The sequence below is a fragment of the Bufo gargarizans genome, chromosome 2, assembly GCF_014858855.1.
Source record: "Bufo gargarizans isolate SCDJY-AF-19 chromosome 2, ASM1485885v1, whole genome shotgun sequence".
NCBI classification, from domain to species: Eukaryota; Metazoa; Chordata; class Amphibia; order Anura; family Bufonidae; genus Bufo; species Bufo gargarizans.
Window position 1 is genome coordinate 181,484,639 of NC_058081.1, and position 26,454 is coordinate 181,511,092.

General features: G+C 44.2%; 1 protein-coding gene across 2 annotated transcripts in view; it reads left to right on the plus strand.

Annotated features, from left to right (window-relative positions):
• MTMR10 (myotubularin related protein 10) overlaps positions 1-26,454 on the plus strand; it is an 81,039-nt gene that overhangs the window by 48,865 nt on the left and 5,720 nt on the right. For both annotated transcript variants that reach the window (XM_044279737.1, XM_044279738.1), the window contains exons 6-13: positions 1,212-1,302; positions 3,293-3,449; positions 7,664-7,751; positions 7,909-7,997; positions 8,087-8,217; positions 15,166-15,235; positions 16,091-16,161; positions 25,959-26,128. In XM_044279737.1, the coding sequence (XP_044135672.1) occupies positions 1,212-1,302; positions 3,293-3,449; positions 7,664-7,751; positions 7,909-7,997; positions 8,087-8,217; positions 15,166-15,235; positions 16,091-16,161; positions 25,959-26,128 (867 nt within the window). The remainder of the gene's footprint in view (positions 1-1,211; positions 1,303-3,292; positions 3,450-7,663; positions 7,752-7,908; positions 7,998-8,086; positions 8,218-15,165; positions 15,236-16,090; positions 16,162-25,958; positions 26,129-26,454) is intronic.

Here is a 26,454-nt window from a genome sequence, read left to right on the forward strand (position 1 = left end):
CTCAGCTACATACAAGGCACATTCACTGATTAGTAAAACCTGCATTCGTCTGCAGGAGAAGATTTCCTCTGGCAGTGGAATGCCGTTCCCTTGCACAGTCCAACCTGCCAAACTGGTGTTTTGGAGTTCAGGAAAGGGTGAACAACACAATGAGTCATCTGCACTTCCTAAAAACACGGCTCGAGTGCACTGAATCACCAGATAGCCAGGACTTCCAGAACCGATCTGGATAGAATGCCTACTATTTGTCACCAGTGACTCCTGGCATCGACTGCAGCGCGGGCCCGAGCCTTCCGAGCCGGATCACGTAGTAGTCACTCACAGCCTTCTAACATTAGAACAGTCCTTCTCTTTACTGCAGGAAAAAGTTGGTCATTGAATTTACAGTTTGGTTTCTCTAGGGCTCTGTTCACATTGTGTTTCAGCATTCTTTTGACATATACATCACAAATGGCTTGGACGTATGCAGCTGTATGCTACATGGGTGTATCCAGTGTATGGAGTGTTATTACAAGTGATTGCTGACTGTATATTAAATAGCAGCAGGGTACTGCAAACAAAAGGTACCCAGAACTAAGCCTGGCATATGCCAAAAGACACCTGTTCAGCATCAGCTGGGCCCATAGTGGTCCATGGACTGATTCGGCAAATGTGCCAGGGGCATTTCCAGTGGCATACCCGGTGGTGCAGATTTCCTGATCTTGTAGATTATCATGGTGGCTCAGGCTGGATAATAAATTCAGTGCATGGCTAGACACTCATCTAACTTTATACCAGCTATTTGCTGCTTTACTTTCAGACAGAATTTTGTGCCAGAACTGTGGCATAGTTGGGGCAAAGTGTCACATCTGAGGCCACCTCTGTTTCTATGAAACCACGCCCTAGTGGAAAGCTAGGCGCAATGGGTATTTCACTAATAGTGCTCTGTATAAATGTAATTTGGGTGACATGCTGTACTATTATGTGCAGTTTTCATGTCCTTATGTGGCAAAGTGAACAGCAACCCTCATTTTCCATACCAGCAGTCATTAGGACTTTTGGAAATGTGTGTGTGTGTTTTATTTTAGTTGATGCATAGCCAATAGCTACATAACAACTTGAGGTGACAGGACACCATGTCCGTTCCTTTCTGTTCCGCTGTATGTATGGTTTTATTCTTCAAGGTTTGCACATTACTGAAAGTTTATTTATTTTTGTGTATATTGTCCTAGGTTTGTCTTGCCTTGGCACACTACTCACAGCCAACAGATCTTCAGCTCCTTTTTGCCTTTGAGTATGTTTCCAAGATGTATCATAATCAAGGTAGGTTGTATTGTAGCGTCTGTGACTGTAGCGGTTATTTGGTTAGAGTTTAGCAGCTATATCATTAGCTTGTGTTCATACTTGCTTTTGAGGTTACTGCCTGCCTTTTGCTGTTTCTGATTTCATGGACAAAGCAGTCTAGAAAAGCAATATTCTTAATGCCAAAACCCTAATGGACTTAAATAGATCAGTCCATCATGAATTGGTGGTATCTGTAGGAAAACGGATACAACATAGCTGTCATTACTCTAAAATAGAGGCTACAATACTAGCGTGAACAGAGCCTTCAGGTACATTCACATGATGGTGAAAAATGACCATCACACAGCTGATTTTAGAACCAATTGAAGTCAGTGGGGCTATGCACATGGATGGGTTTTAAACGGCCAGTAAATAGCAGCAATTTGAAAAAAATTGAGCATGTTTAGAAGGACCCCATTGAAGTGGCTCCGTCTAATGGCCGTTAAAAACGGGTACACTTGGTCTTTCAGGGGTTAATTAAAAAAAAATAACACCTCATCCACTTGCACACGCAGGGAAGCTCGCTCGTCACTAGATTCAGCAGGACCTGACCTTCCAAGTTTGATGTCATCATACTGGGATCGCAGGTCCTTTCCTGCCGCTCGCTCGTCACTAGATTGCTCTTCACTAGATTCAGCAGGACCTGACCTTCCCAGTTTAATGTCCTCGTACTAGGATCGCAGGTCCTTTCCTGCCGCATCCAGTGAAGAGCGAGTGTCTCTGCGTGTACAAGTGGATTATATATATATATATATATATATATATATATATATATATATATATATATATATATTTTTTTTTACACAAGCTAAATTAGAGTCCAAAGTGGGGAAATGCTGGGATCCAATAAGGGTAACGTTCATAATACTGGGGGCCACTAAGGATAGGGGGACATTGATAATACTGGGGGCCACTAAGGGGGGGGGGGCATTCATAATACTGGGGGCCACTGAGGGGAGCATTCATAATACTGGGGGCCATTAAGTGGACATTCATAAATATTATGGGGCACTAATGGGAGAATTAATTATATCTTAGGGGGTCCACTAAAGGGGGCATTAATCATACTTGTGGCACTATGGGTGGGGAATTTAATGTCCTGGGGGAGGTATTGGGGACATTATGTATAACGAGGGCACTGCAGGGCTGTGATAAAAAAAAAAAAAAAAAAAGCTAATTGAATTTATCAATTTTTAATGGTCGATAAAAGCAAACAGATGGCCAGAAAATTGTTGAAAATGGCCATGAAAAACAGACAGTGTGTCCATTTTTCATGGCCATGGTTATGTTAATATAGCCCTAAGCCCTCCATATAAATAAAGGCCACTGCAAGCTGATGTGCCAGCAGATGCCATTTGTGTATCTAATTTTACTGTGTTGGCTACTTAAAAGTACACTTAATATCTCAGCCTTATATTAATTATCAAAAGTTAGCACAATCTCATTAGGTTTTGCCAGTCAGCCATATAGTAGTCGGGGACAGTAATCTGTTATAAACGTAGATAATTTCATGCCGTGTCTGTAATCATTCTGATTGGACGAAATCCTGCCATGAGCTCATAAGCAATGAACGTTCAGCTGGTAAGATCAGGTACCCCTAATTTCTGTAACTACAGCATAGCCAATTCTAACAGTAATATGAACGTATAAGAGTAAGTGGGTGAGTAGAAGTGTCAGAAAACAGTGCCAAGTAGTAGTCGTCATTAGGGTATCGCTCACACTGTCCTGGGAGAAATAGACTGGTGAACCATTATTGATAAATTTACCAAACTGATTTTAAAGTTGATTTCCAGGGAGATAATTGTGTTTAAAAAAGCGTCAGAAAGGTTTAAAAATAACAAAGAAACCTTACTGTACCTAACTCCACCGATCCGCTTCAGTCTCCGCCAATCAAGGCTCGAGGCGGGTAGCCGCTAAGACCAGTGACTGGCTGAGCAGGCTGAGATAAACTGCCAAATTCTCTTTGCAGGAGACAGGATTAATGGAATAGATCCTGGAGGAGGAGATACAGGTCCAAAGACCCCCTTGTTTGAAACATATTCTGATTGGGACCGAGAGGTCAAACGAACCGGAGCCTCTGAATGGAGAGTTTGCTCGGTTAATGAGGGGTATATGATTTCAAAGAGGTATGTGACTATGTAAAAATAAAGTTTCTTGATGGTATGAAGGCATCATCAAAGTCATTTAGATTTCCTAGTTGCTGTTTTACATTTCTACAGAACTAATATTCCTGTTTTCTCCTTAAGAAGAGCTGCAACCATGTCTTCCATGTGGAGTGGTTGCCTCCCCCAAACAGTGGTACAGGGAAAATCTTTTATTTTCGGGTCTAAATATAGTTTTCTACAAGAAGATGAGTGGTGGTCTTACTTTGTCATGTGATTGGCAGAGCAGTCTATGGACTTCATATTACAGATCTGTAGATAGGTTCTGTATTATGTATAGAGTAGCTGCATGTAAAGCTGAAGAGGCATCCACAATCTCTCCTACCCACACTATTGGATGATGAGTGTTATGGGCGACTGACGAATCTTCACTTTCGGACAGTTATTCCTTATCTTGGTATAAAAATTAAAGAGAACCTGTCATCCAAGCTTCCATCTTTCCAGAGAGCTGTGAATTGCTACTGCATTTCAGAGAAAACACTGGGGAGAGTTATCAAAACTGGTGTAAAGGTAAAGCTACTTTCACACTAGTGTGTTAGTTTTCCGGCATTGAGATCCGTCATAGGGTGTCAATACCAGAAAACTGCTTCCGTTTTGTCCCCATTCATTGTCAATAGGGACAAAACGGAACTGAACAGAACGGAATGCTCCAAAATGCATTCTGTTCCATTTGGTTGCGTTCTCATACCGGAGAACAAACCGCAGCAAGCGGTAGTTTTCTTTCCGTCATGGGATGCAAGTCAATGGGGACGGATCAGTTTTCTCTGACACAATAGATGCAGATGGTTTTATTATCCGTGACATAAGCATTTTTGCAGAGCCCTGCCGGATCCAGCAAAAACACTAGTGTGAAAGTAGCCTAACCTGGCTTAGGTGCCCATAGCTACCAATCAGATTGAGGCTTTCATTTTTCAGAGCTCTGTTGGAAAATGAAAAGATCAATCTGATTGGTTGCTATGGGCAATTAATCCAGTTTACCTCTAAACCAGTTTTGATAAATCTGCCCCATAGTTTTAAAAATGAGCTGGACACTAAGAGAAGAGTTCACTATTTGAGCGTAAGGACAGACATGTCAATCAAGCCGAGGGGGGTGGGGAGGAGGCACATGGTTGACCCTCCCTGTGCCTGATTTGGTTTTAAAATGATGTTTTCTCTAAATGCCACGGGTACCTCTGTCATGAGGACACATGTTGGGACTTCCCTCTTAAGGAATAATGGCACTGAACCTTGCTGATGGAATATTCTCTGGAACCCAGTTTGGATGTCTAGGTTCATACTGGGGGGGAGGAAATGGTGGTCTTTGTATTTCTAAAAAAAAATGGTGCAGTGCTGCCTCGGTGTGCCTCGGCTGGTCTCCAGGTCTATGCAGGCTGCTCTGCAGGGCAGATTAAAGCTAAGCCATTTAGAGATGTCTATTTTAAGCGCCTTGGTTTATACCATATGCTCCTTTATATGAATACGTGAAGGTATACAGAGCAGCTTCCAGCCTCTGCCAGGCATCCTCAAACTGCGGCCCTCCAGCTGTTGTAGAACTACAACTCCCACAATGCCCTGCTGTAGGCCGATACCTGTAGGCTGTTCGGGCATGCTGGGAGTTGTAGTTTTGCAAGAGCTTGAGGGCCACAGTTTAAGGATGCCTGCTCTATGCCTTACCATCACATAACCATGCAGCACACTACACAATCTTATTTCCAGGATTAGTCTGCTTTCTTTGTGAAGGTGTTAATTAGCAGCTTCGTTCTGTCAGTCTGCGGTGCTCAAGATGAATCCCAATTGCAGTGATTGTCATAGGAGACGTCATGGCACAACATATGGCTATGATGTCTTCTTCCCACCTGTTTTATTGTCATCAGAGCTGACCCGATTTCATGTACTAAATGGCAAACCTTTCCAAATTGAGCTCTTTGCATTCTCCTGAGTATTATATTTTAATGTTGTCATATATTCTGCATGGTTTCTTCAGTGTTCTGCAGTGTTCGGGTGCATTCACATGAACGTGTGCGGTCTGCATCCATATGTGCATTCTGAAAACGATAGAACATGCAAGACTGGTGTACCCATATGCCAGTTTTGAATTCCATGCGCTGGCATGAGCCTAATTTATTAAAGGGGTTTTCTGGTTACATAACAAAAAAAACAAAAAAAGCATCGGCATTGAACCTTAATACATTATACAAATGAGATGATGTATTTTTACTACTCCAGCGTAATTGCAATCTGTGAGCTGCACCCTGTGTTTACATCCCCAGGCACGACTCTGGTCTCTGCCTCTCGCTTCCTGCTGGAACATCACAGATCCAAGCAGGGCCTGGCAGTATCATTAGTATTCACTAATGAATACCAATGAAGCTGTGTTGTATATGAGTTGGGGCAGAGGCTCTCTTCCAACTTTTACTAAAGAAATGATTTAGGGTATGGCTACATGGTGACCCTGGTCACATGACAGCCATTGCAGCCAGGGTCGCTGGGTGGTGGAGGTCTTATAGAAGTGAATGAGATCCCCGAGCCCATTGCAAGAAATCCAACTTCTGGATTTTTGTGCGATGGATGCCACAATCCCATTCACTTCTATAGGATGACCGCTACTCAGCTGCCGCACGACCAGTGTCGCCGTACCCTAAATAGCTCTTCGTCAGGATTCAAACCTCTAAACGACTGCATTGCAGACAGAAGAGTTACCATTGCACTACCTGCTCTGTTGGAAGGGCTGAATTTTCTGTGCTTAAACCCTTTCTGACACGGCGATTATTCACCTTTCTGCCCTGCCAAATTTAGAAATTTGACATGTTACTTTATGGGAACTAAATGGGGCATTACAGATAAACAATCTCTATTAGTAAGTGATAACATGTGTTCTTTCCTGTAAACTGATGCTGAAAATGGCAAAACTGGAATACCCCTTTAACAGGCTAAAGCTTCTTAATAAATTAGGCACAGCTGCCCTCCACCATGCACCAAAAACTGATGTCTATGCCACTCGGGGACTGGCGTGGATTTCAGCTATAGCTTCCACCATAATAAATCTGATGGACCATGAGAAGTCCTGCCCCTCCTGCTAAGCCTTGCCCTTTTTCCAAAGTGGCAAGAAGCCTAAAACGGTTGAAGAAATAGGTTTGCAAAAATGTTAATGCCACATGGACCAAATCCGTATTTTGTAGATCCACAATTTGCGGACTGCAAAATAGTCGTGTGAATGTACCCTTTCCTGCCACACTAGTAAAGCCACCAGTCCTGTTGTGTGGGAGTCTCTCCCAAATACAGCTACACCCTCTTGCAAATAGTAATACGACATTAAACGGTGATCTCATCGTCTTATCTTTCTGAAACTTTCTGCATTAATTATAGTACAACGCCAAAGCAAACCCAGAGCTGATATCTTAAGGTGCAGCCTTCATATACCTGTATTATTAGGGGCTAATGTACAAGTAAATTATACTGTATAAAGACTTTAATATGCAGAGGTTTGTAGTTTTGCTTCAGTCATGACTTTTCATTGAGAGATAAGGAGCCTAAGTTATCAGTCGGTCCTGTGAAACCATTTCATGGAGATGTGGTATCTCGCTGACAAATATAGGCTTTATGTACATGGTTCAGCTTACAATTTCGGTTGTTAAAGTGGTCTTCTCATTATTACATTTTGTATTAATTGTATAGGTCATAAAAACTGAAACACACTGTGTAAAAGCTTTCCTGTGAAAAGAGAGGACATGTACGTATATAGTGTGGCGCCACCTGGTGTTCATAGTGTATAGCAATGTGCACAAAGCTGAGTTCTGGGGGACACGCATGCACAGTCCCTCTCCCCAGAGCATAGTGAGCTACCAGTAGAAATAGATTTCTGTCCTACTTGTTTGGGAAGGACCAGAGCTTCTGAAGTGTCATGGCTGTATAGTTGAGAAGACTACAGGGAAAAGTAAGTAGGGACTATGTTGTCAGGTTCCATAGGGGGGAGGAAACTAATTCTGTCCAGAGCCCACCCCAGCAGCACAGATTAGCAGCAGCATCGCCACTAAGGGGGAACACATGGAAACAAAAAATGAGGTGTTTTTATGCTAGAAGCACTGCCAATTGCTTTAAAACATTTAATGACATCTAATAACAGAATTTCTGGGGTTTTGGAATTGATCGAGATCCTATTTAATAGCAGCTAATTTTGGAATATTTGTATCTCATTGTAGCCTTCCAGAATATTTTGTCGTCCCTTCGTCTCTAGCGGACACTGATCTTAAGCAGTATTCATATTCATTTTTTGGAAGACGTATGCCAGTAAGTATGTACCAATTGACACCTATTTCCGGCAAGAACGTGAACCTATTTTATAACCATTAAATTTAAAAAGTAAAAGTAATCTTTAAAATAAGTTATTGACTCCAGCTTCCTACCGGAAGATATGTTGACATTATGCAACTTTTGTTTTCTACAGATGTGGTGCTGGAATCACTCTAATGGCAGTGCACTGGTTAGGATGTCCTGCATCAAGGACCTGTTACAGCAACGCAAGATTGACCAGAGGTGAGTGGAACCAGACTTGCGCAGCTACATCCCACTCTGTTACACGTACACTTCATTATTTTCTAAAATATTTTACCTTTCTTGCATAGAATATGTGGTGGAATCACTCGTAGTCACCCTTTAAGGAGCGATGTTTACAAATGTGACTTGGATCATGGTCTCCCATCTCTTCAAGATATTCAGACTGCTTTTGCAAAACTCAAACAGCTGTGTGTGAATGGTGAGCAAAGCTTTTATAATTTTATTTTAATGATGTTTGATATTCCTCAATATACATACACTAGTTGACTTTCTATTGGATAGACATCTATTTCTGACAGTCTCTAGTTTGCTTATTGAGCTTATTTTACAGACTACAGTTAAATAGCCTTAAAGAGGACCTGTCACCACTCCTGACATCCCTGTTTTAATAGCTTTATGCATTCCCCATGTAATAAGAATTCTGCAGCATCTATTCTTATTGTTCTATGTTGTGCCATTCCTTTATTATTTCTACTAGAAGCTATGAATGAATTTCTAGCAGTCTGCAGTAAGGGGGCAGAGGGGAGGTAACCAGTTAGGGGGGGGGGGGGGGTGTACCTGCACAGTCTAAAAATGGCAGTACTAATTGGATAGAGTGAGTCTGTGCAGGTACACCCCTCCAACTTGTTACCTCCCCTCTGTACCCTTACTGCAGACTGCTAGCAATTCATTAATAACTTCTAGTAGAAATAATAAAGGAATAGCACAACATAGAGCCATAAGAATAAATGTTCCAGAATTACTACATGGGGAATGCACAAAGCTATTAAACAGGCATGTTGGGGGCGGTGAAAGGTCCTCTTTAAGCCAGATGACAGACTGCCAAGGGTTTTGTTTTCATATTCACTGCTCTGATCTGGCTACAGGCGCAAGCAAATTTTGCAGATAAATCTTAGAAATGTAGTTCCTCCGGATAGGTTATCAGATCGGTGAGGGTCTGACACCTGGCATCCCCACCGATCAGCTGTTTGAAGCCTTCACCAGAAACGTAACTGGACGGAGCTAGAAGCAGGTGGCTTCACCCCTTGTTGCCTTGCTGGCATACTTCAGCTTAGCTCCCATTCAAGGGCATGGGAGCTAAGATGCAATAGGCCATCATGACCACTACACAGTGGACAGAGCCTTCTGCCATCTGGTGCTGGAGGCTGCCCAAAACAGCTGATTGTGTGGGTGCCAGACGTCAAACCCCCACGATCTGATATTGATGACTTATCCAAAAGAGAAGTCATTAATATCTAAAAGTTGGAAAAGCTTGTTTAAGTGGTTGTCCAGCTGATTACATTAAAAAAAGGCTCAAAATTATGTAAATTAATAAAATAAATAATACCTCAAAAGCACTTCACTTTTCCTCTACTTTTTGGTCCCTCTAAATACAGAAGCCGTAGAGCAGTAGCAGAAGTGCCCAAGCTGCTCTGGTAAGCTGAGATTGGTGGGGCTTTGTAGTCATGGGACCAATTCATAAATGCTGTTTTCCACACAGAAAAAATGCAACCTGCATTATTTAATTTAGATTTTTCTGCAAAATTGGCCCTTTTAAAGTGAATCGGTGTGATAAAAGCAGCACATCCCTGTGCTAGCTATTTAAAATAAAAAAAATCATCCTTTATTTTTTTTGCGGCTGGTACACTGACAAGTTTTTAGCTTCCTCATCTGCAAGAGCTGTTATCTCTGTGTGCTGCTGTGTTCTTCCCCAGCTGTCCTCAGCAGTACTTTCTTGGAATTACCGCTTCTAAGTGCCAGTAATTCTTCCTAAAAGCCTATTTATATGTTGTCTTTGAGGGTAGAGCAAATATTTATACAGCATTATGTGCTTTATTATGGCGGCAGTGTAGTTCCCACTACTTGTGTATTTAGAGTGAGAATGTCCTGGGGGGTAGAACATAATTTGTCCTCCGGTGGAGCATGCATGGATGTATATCGATTGCAGGGTGGTCACAGAGAGGTTGATTGTTAGTGTTTTATTGCTGTAAAGCCTCACAAGTGGCTGTGCCAGGTTGTTTTCATCAGGGCATTTAGCTCCTCTATTCAGTTGCAATACTATACACAGGTTTGTTCAGCGTGACTTGTTTCACCGCACAGCAATCTGCTGAGTAGATGGAATCGGACAGTAGAGGCCCTGGGCAACCTGATCCTGCTCCAGAGCGTGCTTGGTAGTAATATTCTAACCAAAGACTACAATACCCTTGATCTTCTGCTGTCCTATGCATGATGCGTGCCTTAAGATGTTGTAGGCAATGGTTTAGCTTAAAGGGAGAAGAAGCAAATCGGAAGTAAATGGAAAGGGAAGAACATACAAAGAAAAAGGATCTGAAACTGGTCATTTTAAAATGTCCCTTTGCACTTGGCATAAATACATTTATTTTTATTTTTTTGGGGTCTAAAGTGTAATTTCATGTTTTTTTTAATTTGTAGCGACGGTGAGTGTTAGTGTTTTTTAGAATATGTTTTATCAGGGAAATATGGTAGGTAATACTTGTAGTAGAAAACTGTATGTAAAGTCTGCTATTAGCAAAGCAGAATCTGTCTTCAGCTTTCTACTGAATGTTAAGGATGCAGGATAACTGTATGATGCAGAGGCTTCTCAGCTGGACTGGGCCCTGCCTTTCTAAACGTGTAACTGAGCTTACCAGGGCTAATGTGACCCTGCCATTTATCTGCCGTCAGTGCCAATCACGGCCAGCCAGCGTTCCCTTCTATCATCCCCGTGTGTCTCTAGTTAGCACAGGTAAGAGAGAGGGAAGGCGGGCTGCTGACTTTAAGTAGGAGAGGAGTGGGGCTGCAGCTTTCAGTGCTGACAGTAAGTATGCAGGAGCATAGTACACTTACTGTTGGCGCCAAATGCTGCAGCCCTGCTCCTCTCATTGTCTTACCTGCACTAACCAGAGACGCACTGAGAAGACTGAGAGGAGTGGGGCTGCATCTCTCAGTGCTGACAGTAAGTATGCAGGAGCATAGTACACTTACTGTTGGCGCTAAACGCTGCATCCCTGCTCCTCTCATTGTCTTACCTGCGCTAACCAGAGACGCACTGAGAAGACGGAGAGGAGTGGGGCTGCATCTCTCAGTGCTGACAGTAAGTATGCAGGAGCATAGTACACTTACTGTTGGCGCTAAACGCTGCATCCCTGCTCCTCTCATTGTCTTACCTGCGCTAACCAGAGACGCACTGAGAAGACTGAGAGGAGTGGGGCTGCATCTCTCAGTGCTGACAGTAAGTATGCAGGAGCATAGTACACTTACTGTTGGCGCTAAACGCTGCATCCCTGCTCCTCTCATTGTCTTACCTGCGCTAACCAGAGACGCACTGAGAAGACGGAGAGGAGTGGGGCTGCATCTCTCAGTGCTGACAGTAAGTATGCAGGAGCATAGTACACTTACTGTTGGCGCTAAACGCTGCATCCCTGCTCCTCTCATTGTCTTACCTGCGCTAACCAGAGACGCACTGAGAAGACTGAGAGGAGTGGGGCTGCATCTCTCAGTGCTGACAGTAAGTATGCAGGAGCATAGTACACTTACTGTTGGCGCTAAACGCTGCATCCCTGCTCCTCTCATTGTCTTACCTGCGCTAACCAGAGACGCACTGAGAAGACGGAGAGGAGTGGGGCTGCATCTCTCAGTGCTGACAGTAAGTATGCAGGAGCATAGTACACTTACTGTTGGCGCTAAATGCTGCATCCCTGCTCCTCTCATTGTCTTACCTGCGCTAACCAGAGACGCACTGAGAAGACGGAGAGGAGTGGGGCTGCATCTCTCAGTGCTGACAGTAAGTATGCAGGAGCATAGTACACTTACTGTTGGCGCTAAATGCTGCATCCCTGCTCCTCTCATTGTCTTACCTGCGCTAACCAGAGACGCACTGAGAAGACGGAGAGGAGTGGGGCTGCATCTCTCAGTGCTGACAGTAAGTATGCAGGAGCATAGTACACTTACTGTTGGCGCTAAATGCTGCATCCCTGCTCCTCTCATTGTCTTACCTGCGCTAACCAGAGACGCACTGAGAAGACGGAGAGGAGTGGGGCTGCATCTCTCAGTGCTGACAGTAAGTATGCAGGAGCATAGTACACTTACTGTTGGCGCTAAATGCCGCAGCCCTGCTCCTCTCATTGTCTTACCTGCACTAACCAGAGAGGTGCTGGGAACATAGAGGAATGCATGGCTGCTAGTACTGGCAGCAGATAAACTACAGGGAAGCATTTAACATTAACCTTAGTAAGCTGTGTTGCACATTTAGGAAGGCAGGGCTGTGGAAAGTAGGCCGAGGCTGGGACAGGGAGACCAGTTAGAGGTTTGGATAACCCCTTTAAGTTTGCCACCAGTGATCAGGAAAATATCAGGTGCCGACATGACTATTCATGTCTAGCGGCTAGGCAGATCCACAGCTCTGAACATAATTATTGACCATTTACAGGTTGATGTTTCTGGATTATACAGCTAATTATAGTGACATTTATAGGATTCATTGTATGGGCGCTTGTCATATCAATGGCTGTAAATGTCAGTATAATTACACATTGGGGAATGATGTATTAAGTGCAGTCAAGAATGAACCGGTTCTAGGACATTGCCACATAGTTATTGAGTGCTCGGTAAAGGCAGAACAATTATTTAATCGGATTTAAGGGGTTTTCCGGCTTCGGCTGATAAAGTCATTCATTGTATAACGGAAAGTTATGTAATTTTGTAATGACGTTTTTGCATCAGTTCCTCTTTGTTAGAACTTGTTTAACTTGTAGTTATTCAGTAAGACCCTTCATTGTTTGCTCCCAGAGGATGAAACTCACCCTGGTGATGTGATGATCCACAGCACTGAGGACAGGAGGAGGCCCTGGGATAGAGCTTCATGCTGGGCATACATTAGCTAATCGCAGTGTTTGCTCAGGGGGCCACTATTTCATAGTAAAGACACAAATAGCTGTATGGTGACTAATTTTAGGCAATGCTCCATGGGAAAAAGAGTTGGCAAAGTAGCTCATACCACGAGATGGGTGTTTCTTTACAGTGGCGGAAGTGTTCATTTTGTGTTTTAGCCATTGCTATGTTGTTGCAAAATAGATCAAGACTCTCAATATTGATGCATTGAAGGCGAGTTCGAGCCTCTGCCGCAGATTCGGTTGAAGACTGAATGAAACATTCCTGTGTGCAGGACTTTTTGGCTCTGTAAGAAAACAGGATTCCGAAAGTAAAGTAAATGGGCTCTATTGTAGTCAATGTAGTCTAAGGAGCTATGTACTATATTCAGCACTTCCATGATTTCTGTTCTTCTCCTCTAACAGAGCAGAACAGTTGAAAAAAAGTGCGGTGATGTGAACTCGGCCTAAAGTAAAACCTAGCATGTCATGACTTAGACTACCTTGTCTGCTAGATGTAGACAGCTGCCCTCTACAAAACTATTCTTAGTACACAGTTTACCTTCTACAAACGAATATGAATAGTTGACGGGTGTTTGTGAGATCCGTTCAGGGCTCTCACAAGCGGTCCAAAACAGATCCGTTTGCATTCTAATGCATTCTGAATGGAAAAGGATCCGCTCAGAATGCATCAGTTCAGTCTCCATTCTGCTTTTGAAGATGGAAGTTTTGGTGTCCGTCTGATGAAACTGAGCCAAATTAATCCGTTCTGACACACAATGTAAGTCAATGGGGACGGATCCGTTTTCACTGACAATTTGGTACAATAGAAAACGGACCCGTCCTCCATTGACTTTCAATGGTGTTCAAGACGGATCAGTCTTGGCTATGTTAAAGATAATACAAACGGATCCGTTCTGAACGGATGCAGACTGTTTTATTATCTGAACGGATCCGCCTGTGCAGATCCATGAAGGATTCGTACCAAATGCAAGTGTGAAAGGAGCCATAAAGGAACTCTAAACCTTGAAATGAATGATTAAAAGGATGCAAATAATATAGTTGTCGTCACCTTTCATCAGTCTTGTAGAAATCTTGAAGAGAACGCAGGGGTTAAAGCGGTTGTGCCTAGTTTAGAAGTTATCCACTATCCACAAGATAGGGTATAACTGATTGGTGGGGTTCTGACCGATAGGACCCCCACTAATCCTGAGAATAGGAGTCCTGTTTCCCCGATCTGATGGAGCAGCAAGTCTGGCATTCTCCCTGCTGCTACATTCATTCTCTCGGAGAACGCCAGAATTAGGCGAGCAGTGTTCTTTATCTCAGGCCGTCCCACTGCTCCATCAGATCGGGGGAACAGGAATCCCATCCTTGGGATTAGTGGGGGTCCCAGCAAATAGGGGATAAATTTAAAACTTGGCACAACCCCTTTAGGATGCCCTCACACGTTGCAGAATTTTCTGCACCCTAAAGACATCCTCTTTGTTATCCTATAAGGATGAAATGTCAATATCTGCGTTCTGTTACATTGAAGAATATTAAATCTGCAGGGGAACATAACGCAAAAAATGTTTTTATACGGATTTCATGTAGCAGAATGTCGCCATTCATAATTCCCAAATAAATTACCGTCCTGTTCTGTTGTGGAAAAATCTGCCGCATAAAGCTCATCTTTGTAGAATCAGCACCTGCAGATTTTCTTTTTTCTTACAACGTATCTTCGTCAGGTGGCTGGCCAATGAGTTGCCTTTTTGGATGATGGCTATATCCTCTGACTACACAGTACACATACATGCTCGATTCATGCCGGGCAGGCATGTGTTGTCGGTGAGAACATTGGAATAAGCTGCCGCTAGACACCTGGCAGCGACTTATCGTCCATGAAATGTCCAACTTGCTCAAACCTCTCCTAACCCTGACTTCTGCCATCAGGGGGGAGTGGGATCACTCTCATAAACGGGGTTCCATCAACATTGTCAGATTCAGCAATTGTTAATTAAGGTTTATGGGCAACTTTAATTTTCAAGATTTTACATTTCATGATAAGATTTTCCAGATCTTAATGGATCCAGTAATAAGCACATGGCAGTTTCCTGTGCGTCCGGTAGAATGTAGTGCAGACAAGCGGCGGTCGTACAGAGATGTCACTGATGGAAACATTGTACCTATTTTACGTGTGTTGTTCATTAGACCTCATTGGTCTGCTTAGAGTACAGCAGCAATTCACCGGTCATACCGATATCAGACCCATTATATATGAATAGTAATAAAATACCATTACTATGTCTTCTCTATAGAAACGTTTGATGAAACAGAAGAGCGATGGTTTTCATCCCTCGAAAGCACACGCTGGCTGGAGTTTGTCAGGTACGATTTTTTTTTTTTTACATGATTGGCATTTACCAGTAGCTAAAGGTTAAGAGAGCCAGCTAGTAACAGAACTATGTGAAGGAACAAGCTTTCAAAATATTTAATGTGTAAAGACTAAAACTGTACTTTCTCAGAGGCTAATTGCAGGCTGCAGGACTCTAACGCCAGCTGTGCCAGGCGGCTGGGGACTGCCGCCACATGGGAAGAGGCGGAGGGCTTGTGCACCTATACCCTCCCAGGAACTGCACTCATTATTGTCTCTGTTTAAAGACGGTGGATCATTTTGCAATTGTTTTTTAGTAAACCTTTTCAGCCATTTGCCCTCTACAGCCTTCAGGGCACTGAAAACATGAGTTACCCTTTAAAGGTAGAATTATGATCCTGAGATGAAACACATGTAGATTTGTGAAGATGTCTAAAACAAAAACTGTCTTTCTTGCCTGTAGCAACTGATCACAGCACAGCTTTTATGTGTTTATGGTGCTCTTAAAAATGGAAGCTGTGCTGCAATTGTGTTTTTTTTGGACTTTAAAACAAAAAAATGACGCATAAACAATTTGCCATAGTGTCTTATGTGAATAGGTGTTAATATGATGCAATATTTTCCTGCCATTGATATATTTATGTAATACAATTCTGTCAAAGGGCATTTTCACATGGTCAGTGTATTGCATCAGAAATCTTTCCATTATTACTTATACTGTAAGTTCCACTCCTGGTTTTGCCTTACAAATATCAAATATTGACGAAAAAAACTGACTGTGACAGTGGCCTAAAGCAATATCACTACATGGCGATGGTAGAAACGTAATTATAAAATAAACCCAGTAGGTAATTTTTTTCCTTTTGCAGGGTGTTTTTGAAGCAAGCAGTGGAACTTGTTTACGTCATGGATTCCAAGCATCTCTCGGTTGTCATACAAGGTGACCTGATATAATTGTATTTTCCTCTGTGTCTCTCATTTTCATATTATTTCACTTTATAATAGACTGGCAGGACTGTGTTAAAGGGAGTCTGTCACCTCCATATGGCCATATACAGCGCTTACATGGCTCTGTAGCACGACTATACAGGATTGTAACGGTACCTTTGTCTTTAGACTTTCACCAGCAGGAAAGACGACGTTTAATTCATATGCAAATGAGCACTCGCAAGTGCCCAGGGGAGTGTTCAGTGTGTAGGTGCCCAGGCTACCCTGCCTTCTTTTCTCTTTACTCCTCCCCAGTCTCTGCCTTTGTGCCGCCCTCCAAGTCTCTTGTCTCTTCGATAGGGCAAAGGCAGAGACTGGGGAGGAGTAAAGTGAAAAGAAGGCAGAACAGACTGGGCACTTACACACTGAAAGCCGCCCCTGGGCACTTGCGAGTGCTCATTTGCACCTATACAATCCTGTATAGGTGTGCTACAGAGCCATGTAAGCGCTGTATATGGCCATATGGAGGTGACAGACTCCCTTTAACCACCTCCCGACCGCCTAACGCACCGATGCGTCCGGGAGGTGGTTAATTTACTCCTCCTGGACGCATCGGCGCGTCATCTCGCGATACCCGAGATTTCCTGTGAACGCACGCAGGCGCGCGCGCTCACAGGAGCGGAAGGTAAGCGAGTGGATCTCCAGCCTGCCAGCGGCGATCGCTCGCTGGCAGACTGGAGATGTGATTTTTTTTTTTTTTTAACCCCTAACAGGTATATTAGACGCTGTTTTGATAACAGCGTCTAATATACCTGCTACCTGGTCCTCTGGTGGTCCCAATGTTTGGATCGACCACCAGAGGACACAGGTAGCTCAGTAAAGTCGCACCAAACACCACACCACACTACACTACACCCCCCCCCCCCCCCCGTCACTTATTAACCCCTTATAAACCCCTGATCACCCATGATCACCCCCCTGTCATTGATCACCCCCCTGTAAGGCTCCATTCAGACGTCCGTATGATTTTTACGGATACATGGATACATGGATCGGATCCGCAAAACACATGCGGACGTCTGAATGGAGCCTTACAGGGGGGTGATCAATGACAGGCGGGTGATCACCCATATATATTCCCTGATCACCACCTGTCATTGATCACCACCTGTCATTGATCACCCCACTGTCATTGATCACCCCCCTGTAAGGCTCCATTCAGACGTCCACATGTGTTTTGCGGATCCGATCCATGGATCCGTAAAAATCATTCGGACGTCTGAATGGAGCCTTACAGGGGGGTGATCAATGACAGGGGGTGATCACCCATATACACTCCCTGATCACCCCCTGTCATTGATCACCCCCCTGTAAGGCTCCATTCAGACGTCCGCATGTGTTTTGCGAATCCGATCCATGTATCCATGGATCCGTAAAAATCATACGGACGTCTGAATGGAGCCTTACCAGGGGGGTGATCAATGACAGGGGGGTGATCAGGGAGTGTATATGGGTGATCACCCCCCTGTCATTGATCACCCCCCCTGTAAGGCTCCATTCAGACATTTTTTTGGCCCAAGTTAGCGGAAATATATATATATTTTTTTGTTTATTTTTTCTTACTAAGTCTCATATTCCACTAACTTGTGTCAAAAAATAAAATCTCACATGAACTCACCATACCCCTCACGGAATCCAAATGCGTAAACATTTTTAGACATTTATATTCCAGACTTCTTCTCACGGTTTAGGGCCCCTAAAAAGCCAGGGCAGTATAAATACCCCACATGTGACCCCATTTCGGAAAGAAGACACCCCAAGGTATTCCGTGAGGGGCATATTGAGTCCATGAAAGATTGAAATTTTTGTCCTAAGTTAGCGGAAAGTGAGACTTTGTGAGAAAAAAACAAACAAAAAATCAATTTCCGCTAACTTATGCAAAAAAAATAAAAAAATTCTATGAACTCGCCAGGCCCCTCATTGAATACCTTGGGGTGTCTTCTTTCCAAAGTGGGGTCACATGTGGGGTATTTATACTGCCCTGGCTTTTTAGGGGCCCGAAAGTGTGAGAAGAAGTCTGGGATCCAAATGTCTAAAAATGCCCTCCTAAAAGGAATTTGGGCACCTTTGCGCATCTAGGCTGCAAAAAAGTGTGACACATCTGGTATCGCCGTATCGTCCTGGCAGACGCCTTTCCCCTCCATTTTTTTTTTTTTGGCAGAGATTTTTTCATCCACATTGATCGATGCGAATGAAGAAATCTGTGCCGTTCATTTTTTTCTTTCAGCCCAGAGGCTGAACGGAAAAAAAAATCTCATTACCTGTATGCTCAATATAAGGAGAATAGCAGAAACTCCTAATGCTGGCCATACATGTAATGATTGCGAGGACCCTCAAATGCCAGGGCAGTACAAACACCCCACAACTGACCCCATTTTGGAAAGAAGACACCCCAAGGTATTTGCTGAGGGGCATATTGAGTCCATGAAAGATTTAAATTTTTGTCCTAAGTTAGCGGAAAGTGAGACTTTGTGAGAAAAAAAAAAAAAATCAATTTCCGCTAACTTATGCAAAAAAAAAAAATTCTATGAACTTGCCAGGCCCCTCATTGGATACCTTGGGGTGTCTTCTTTCCAAAGTGGGGTCACATGTCGGGTATTTATACTGCCCTGGCTTTTTAGGGGCCCTAAAGCATGAGAAGAAGTCTGGGATCCCAATGTCTAAAAATGCCCTCCTAAAAGGAATTTGGGCCCCTTTGCGCATCTAGGCTGCAAAAAAGTGTCACACATCTGGTATCGCGTACTCAGGAGAAGTTGGGCAATGTGTTTTGGGGTGTCATTTTACATATACCCATGCTGGGTGAGATAAACATCTTGATCAAATGCCAACTTTGTATAAAAAAATTGGAAAAGTTGTCTTTTGCCAGGATATTTCTCTCACCCAGCATGGGTATATGTAAAATGACACCCTAAAACACATTCCCCAACTTCTCCTGAGTACGGCGATACCAGGTGTGTGACACTTTTTTGCAGACAAGGTGGGCAAAGGGGCACATATTCCAAAGTGCACCTTTCGGATTTCGCAGGCCATTTTTTACACATTTTGATTGCAAAGTACTTCTCACACATTTGGGCCCCTAAATTGCCAGGGCAGTATAACTACGCCACAAGTGTATAACTACGCCACAATTTTTTATTTTTTGTCACTGTGGCGAAACCAACCTCGCCACTGGATTTTGGAGGGGGCTGTTTGAAGGCCTCTTGCCTCAGGATTATGGCCCATGCTAACTTTTGAACCCCTGAACCTATTCCAGTGAATTTTGGATAGGTTTGTCCCCCAAGTTATACTGTTTAAATTGATTTAAGTTATATGTATGGACAATGTAACCTCACAAAGTTGTAACAACTTATAATAAGTGTAACTTGTCAGCTTGGGAGGAATATGCTGGGTGTGGTTCTATTGTCCCATTGTGTGTTTAAATGGTGATGTCTGTCCTGTTGTCTCCACATGTGTATTGGTGATCTCCCCTTTGTCCTGAGAGATAATTAGATTGTCTTCGGTCGTCTCCCTGGCAGAGAGGAGGAAACCATGATGCATTGTGGGGATATGTTGTATCTGTCCTGTGTCGCAGTCTCCCTTCTGGTCCTCTAGGGGGCGGGAACGATTGGTTGCTGTATTTACATTGTGTGTGTTGTGAATTACTGATTGGTTGGATTTCAAAACCCTGTGTGCAGTACTATGTTTGGTTTTTATCAATAAAAGAGACTGTACTTGAAGTACAGTCAGACCACTGCTAGACCCTCAAGATGGAGCCTTGTCTCGTTATTGGGGGGATTCCCTGTATGCTGTTGGAGACTGATTGCCAGGAGTGTAAGCTGACTGATACGCTTTTCCTGTTCGTCTGCTGGCAGCTACTTGCGAGGTTCCAGTTTGGAGTGCTATTTTGTATCCAGTTCGGGAGGTTGGTGTTCTGCAGTAGCTGTGCCTGTCTCTCGGAAAGGGGCATATCGCCTAAACGGATTTTAACCCCTTGTCTGCTGAAACGGTGCCGTTACATTGGTGGCAAGCAGCGGGATCGTTCCTACAGCCAGAAGGACAGCTACAGGAGACAGTCTCAGTACAGCGACCCTAAAAGCACCAGGATGGAACCAGCAGTGGAGTACAGATACTCTGTTGAGGAATTTGACCGTATGATGTGGTTGCGGCTGAACTTCTTCGGACCCAATCCAGCTGAGAAGTATGTGAAGTTCGTGAGGAGTCTAGTGTCTAAGACCCTACTATACCGGGCAGAAGGTGACGGTCAGCTGCCACGTTGGGTGGACCTCCATCGGAAGTTACGGTTGCGGGACAGTGGGAGCCCAGTCTCCATTCCCCAGCGGCAGTGTGAAGTGCAGGGAGAGGAGAGCAGCGGCCTCCCTCCCCAGCGGCAGGCTGAGTTACAGGGGGCAGAGGTAGTTGTTCCTGCCCCCCAGCAGCAGAGTGATATGCTGGGAAGGCAGTGTGAAATTCAGGGAGAGGAGAGCAACGGCCTCCCTCCCCAGCGGCAGGCTGAGTTACAGGGGGCAGAGGTAGTTGTTCCTGCCCCCCAGCAGCAGCATAATTTTTTGGGAATTGGGAGCCTAGTCTCCATTCCCCAGCGGCAGTGTGAAGTGCAGGGAGGGGAGAGCAGCGGCCTCCCTCCCCAGCGGCAGGCTGAGTTACAGGGGGCAGAGGTAGTTGTTCCTGCCCCCCAGCAGCAGAGTGATATGCCGGGAAGGCAGTGTGAAGTGGAGGGAGAGGAGAGCAACGTCCTCCCTCCCCAGCGGCAGGCGGAGTTACAGGGGGCAGAGACAGTCGGTCCTGTCCCCCAGAGGCAGAGTGTCCTACAGGGAATAGAGAGCCCAGTCTCCTTTCCCCAGCAGCAGGACACTGTATTGGGAGCGGAGGCGGTCGGTCGCCCTCCCCAGCGGCTGGAAGTATGTATGGGAGAGGAGCACGTTACCCCCTCTTCCCAGCGGCAGCTTAACGCACCAGGGGGAGACAGTAAGCCCCACAACAGTGCAGATGGGACCGTGGTCTCTGCACTTACAGCACAGGGGGTAGGGACAGTCGGTCCTGTCCCCCAGCAACAGGGCTGTTTAGCCAAAGGGGAGACAGTCGGTTTCCCCCTCCAACAACCAGACTCCAACCAGGCTTCTTCCGTGGTAACGCTGGCACCAGGGCAGAGTACCGCTGATCCCTGCCCACAAAGCAACCTCCACTCCAAGCCAGGGAGCAACTCAGAGACCGGGAGTACCAGCTACCAATATAATCTTGGTGGATTCACTGGACAGAGACAGGCTACGAAATTCAGCAGGTCCAGTATTTGGTTGTGGGTGGGCTGCCAGACTAACTCAGGTACCGACCGGCGTGAGGTCAGGTATCTGGTTAGTCTTCCCTGGGAGGGGGGGGGGGGGGGGGGGGAGGAGGGGGAGGAATGTGTGGCGAAACCAACCTCGCCACTGGATTTTGGAGGGGGCTGTTTGAAGGCCTCTTGCCTCAGGATTATGGCCCATGCTAACTTTTGAACCCCTGAACCTATTCCAGTGAATTTTGGATAGGTTTGTCCCCCAAGTTATACTGTTTAAATAGATTTAAGTTATATGTATGGACAATGTAACCTCACAAAGTTGTAACAACTTATAATAAGTGTAACTTGTCAGCTTGGGAGGAATATGCTGGGTGTGGTTCTATTGTCCCATTGTCCCATTGTGTGTTTAAATGGTGATGTCTGTCCTGTTGTCTCCACATGTGTATTGGTGATCTCCCCTTTGTCCTGAGAGATAATTAGATTGTCTTTGGTCGTCTCCCAGGCCGAGAGGAGGAAACCATGATGCATTGTGGGGATATGTTGTATCTGTCCTGTGTCGCAGTCTCCCTTCTGGTCCTCTAGGGGGCGGGAACGATTGGTTGCTGTATTTACATTGTGTGTGTTGTGAATTACTGATTGGTTGGATTTCAAAACCCTGTGGGCAGTACTATGTTTGTTTGGTTTTTATCAATAAAAGAGGCTGTACTTGAAGTACAGTCAGATCACTGCTGACCCTCAAGACAGAGCCTTGTCTCGTTATTGGGGGGATTCCCTGATTGCCAGGAGTGTAAGCTGACGGATACGCTTTTCCTGTTCGTCTGCCGGCAGCTATCCGCGAGGTTCCAGCTTGGAGTGCTATTTTGTATCCAGTTCGGGAGGTTGGTGTTTTGCAGTAGCTGTGCCTGTCTCTCGGAAAGGGGCATATCGCCTAAACGGATTTTAACCCCTTGTCTGCTGAAACGGTGCCGTTACAGTCACAAGTTAGCGGAAAATGATTTTTTTTTTCTTTTTTTTTTCTTTTTTCCTTACAAAGTCTCATATTCCACTAACTTGCGACATAAAATAAAAAATTCTAGGAACTCACCGTGCCCCTCACGGAATACCTTGGGGTGTCTTCTTTCCAAAATGGGGTCACTTGTGGCGTAGATATACTGCCCTGGCAATTTAGGGGCCCAAATGTGTGAGAAGAACTTTGCAATCAAAATGTGTAAAAAATGGCCTGCGAAATCCGAAAGGTGCACTTTGGAATATGTGCCCCTTTGCCCACCTTGGCTGCAAAAAAGTGTCACATCTGGTATCGCGTACTCAGGAGAAGTTGGGGAATGTGTTTTGGGGTGTCATTTTACATATACCCATGCTGGGTGAGAAAAATATCTTGGTCAAAGGCCAACTTTGTATAAAAAAATTGGAAACGTTGTCGTTTGCCAAGATATTTCTCTCCCCCAGCATGGGTATATGTAAAATGACACCCCAAAACACATTCCCCAACTTCTCCTGAGTACGGCGATACCAGATGTGTGACACTTTTTTGCAGCCAAGGTGGGCAAAGGGGCACATATTCCAAAGTGCACCTTTTGGATTTCACAGGCCATTTTTTTTTACACATTTTGATTGCAAAGTACTTCTCACACATTTGGGCCCCTAAATTGCCAGGGCAGTATAACTACGCCACAAGTGACCCCATTTTGGAAAGAAGACACCCCAAGGTATTCCGTGAGGGGCATGGCGAGTTCCTAGAATTTTTTATTTTTTGTCGCAAGTTAGTGGAATATGAGACTTTGTAAGAAAAAAAAAAAATTAAAATAAAATCATCATTTTCCGCTAACTTGTGACAAAAAATAAAAAGTTCTATGAACTCACTATGCCCATCAGCGAATACCTTAGGGTGTCTACTTTCCGAAATGGGGTCATTTGTGGGGGTTTTCTACTGTCTGGGCATTGTAGAACCTCAGGAAACATGATAGGTGCTCAGAAAGTCAGAGCTGCTTCAAAAAGCGGAAATTCCCATTTTTGTACCATAGTTTGTAAACGCTATAACTTTTACCCAAACCATTTTTTTTTTTATCAAAGACATGTAGAACAATAAATTTAGCGAAAAAATTATATATGGATGTCGTTTTTTTTGCAAAATTTTACAGCTGAAAGTGAAAAATGTCATTTTTTTGCAAAAAAATAGTTAAATTTCGATTAATAACAAAAAAAGTAAAAATGTCAGCAGCAATGAAATACCACCAAATGAAAGCTCTATTAGTGAGAAGAAAAGGAGGTAAAATTCATTTGGGTGGTAAGTTGCATGACCGAGCGATAAACGGTGAAAGTAGTGTAGTGCAGGAGTGTAAAAAGTGGCCTGGTCATTAAGGGGGTTTTAGCTAGCGGGGCTGAAGTGGTTAATATATTAATGGGCCTAGTGCAAATCTCATGAGTGGACTCCCCACACAGTGGTTATGCCCCCTAGGTGCCCCAACATGGTAGAATGCTGCATTAGAACCCCTACACCAGGGATCAGCAACCTTTGGCAGTCTAGCTGCTGGGAAACTACAACTCCCAGCATGCAAATGTGCTTGGGGATTCTTCCAACTTCCAGAGAAGTGAATGAAGCATTCTGGAAGTTGTAGTTTCTGAACACGTTTGAGTGCAGGAGGTTGCTAATCCTTTCTCTACACAGTAGTTATGCCCCTTTAGTGCCCTTACTCAGTATGTTTGCCCTCTTAGTGCCCCCTCGCGTTAGTAATGCACCCTAAGTGATCCCCCTCGCGTTAGTAATGCACCCTAAGTGACCCCCCTCGCGTTAGTAATGCCCGCTAAGTGACCCCCCTCACTATAATGCTCCCCCTGCAGTTTTAATTTAAAAAAAAATTATAATCTCATATGTACATAGGTATGGCTTTAGTGGTATTAACTAGGAGAGCATCTGATACTGCAGTGAAGGGAATCAGACCTCCGTGCTGAATAAAGAGGGATTCCCCTTAGAACTGCTGATAGTCTTGGTGACTCATCCCCTCCACATGCCAAGTCAGCTGACTAGTGCGGGTTTTCCAGCTGTTGAGTCAGAAAATGACTATTTTGGTGAAAGTGTTTTGCATCTCCAGCCAAATCATTTAAATTCCAGCTCCCTTCCAAGCTGCCGTTATGTCTGCCCGTAACTGAGGGATGGACTTGATTATGGAACTGTGTGTCTTAATTATAAGGGTGTTGCCCCCTGGGTACTTTTACAGTGATATACATACAGTGCTTCCCAGAGATCTGTACTTATATTTATTTAGCCCTTAAAGGTTTTTTTTCCAGAATTATCGCTCTTTTTAACTAGCTCATACTCACTCAGCAGTTACACATTTATATATTTACTAAGTGACTACTTATAGCAGTTGTCACTAGTCATCAAAATGTCTTCTGTAGGACCACAGTTATCAAAATGTCTTCTGTAGGACCACAGTTGTCAAAATGTCTTCTGGTAGGACCCCAGTCGTCAAATTGTCTTTTGGTAGGCCCCCAGCCGTCAAAATGTCTTTTGGTAGGCCCCCAGCCGTCAAAATGTCTTTTGGTAGGCCCCCAGCCGTCAAAATGTCTTTTGGTAGGCCCCCAGCCGTCAAAATGTCTTTTGGTAGGCCCCCAGCCGTCAAAATGTCTTTTGGTAGGCCCCCAGCCGTCAAAATGTCTTTTGGTAGGCCCCCAGCCGTCAAAATGTCTTTTGGTAGGCCCCCAGCCGTCAAAATGTCTTTTGGTAGGCCCCCAGCCGTCAAAATGTCTTTTGGTAGGCCCCCAGCCGTCAAAATGTCTTTTGGTAGGCGGTAGGCTCCCATACACATAAGTTGGCCGAACTTGACAATTTCTGTAGGAGTGGTAAACTATCTTATGTCTATGTGAACTTTCTGATTCTCCTCCAAAAGATGTCTTCAGTGAAGGAAGGATCTGGAATTTTGCATTTAAATAGCCAATAATTTATTTGTGGCATGTGTCCCTCTCACTATTTACAGAACATGGATGAACTGTACCATGGGAGAGTTGGGAGTAACATAGTTGTCAGCCGACAGCTACTGAAGTTTTATGGGCACCTTTAATTTTGAACCTAGGCCCATCTCAAGCAGTATAAACTGTAGGGTCTATGGTGTCCTCACCCCAGTGTCCTTCCCTTTATACAATACTTTTAAAGGTGTTGTCTTATAAGACACAACCCCTTTTTGTTTGGAGCCACCTCTGTGATCATCTCATTGGGTTGGCCTTAGTCTGTTCACAAACATGAATGGCTTGATGCCACCAGAATGTGAGCTGCCCTTCAGAGGGACTCTCCATTCTAGCTCAGAGGGGTTGTTGTGAGTGAAAGAACCTCACCTATGATAGTCTATATGCCCTATTATGGAATATAGATGTTGTATTCACTAGACAGCTCCTTTTTTAATTCAACAGTTTACTGTATAGGTGTTATGTATGCTTAAATATTCTACATAAATTTAGTAGTATAAATATTCATCTTGTGTTCATAGAGGAGGACGGCAGGGATCTCAGCTGCCTTGTGGCTTCTCTTGTTCAATTGATGTTGGACCCGCACTTCAGGACTATTGTCGGATTTCAGAGTCTGATCCAGAAGGAGTGGGTTATGGCTGGATATCCATTTCTTGATCGGTGCAACCACTTGAGGAAATCTGAGAAGGAGGTAAAGTACCAGTGTTACTATTGAATTATCTTTGGTTCTGGCCCCTGCTAACTTATTGATGTGCACACAGGCAATGACAACCATGTTTGAGCTATACATCTAATATTTTATGGGGCATTTATGGTATTGAATAATGTACTGTAGCGTGAGGCAGTATTCAGCCTACAGTACTTGACATATATGTCCGACTGTAGTCACAATCCATGGTTGTCAGTAGAGTTGAGCGGGTTCAGTGTTTAAGTGAATTGCGTTATGGATACCGTTCTCACCGAATCCATCACGTAATTCAATGCCGGCATGCCACATAATACAAGTGTATGGCCAGC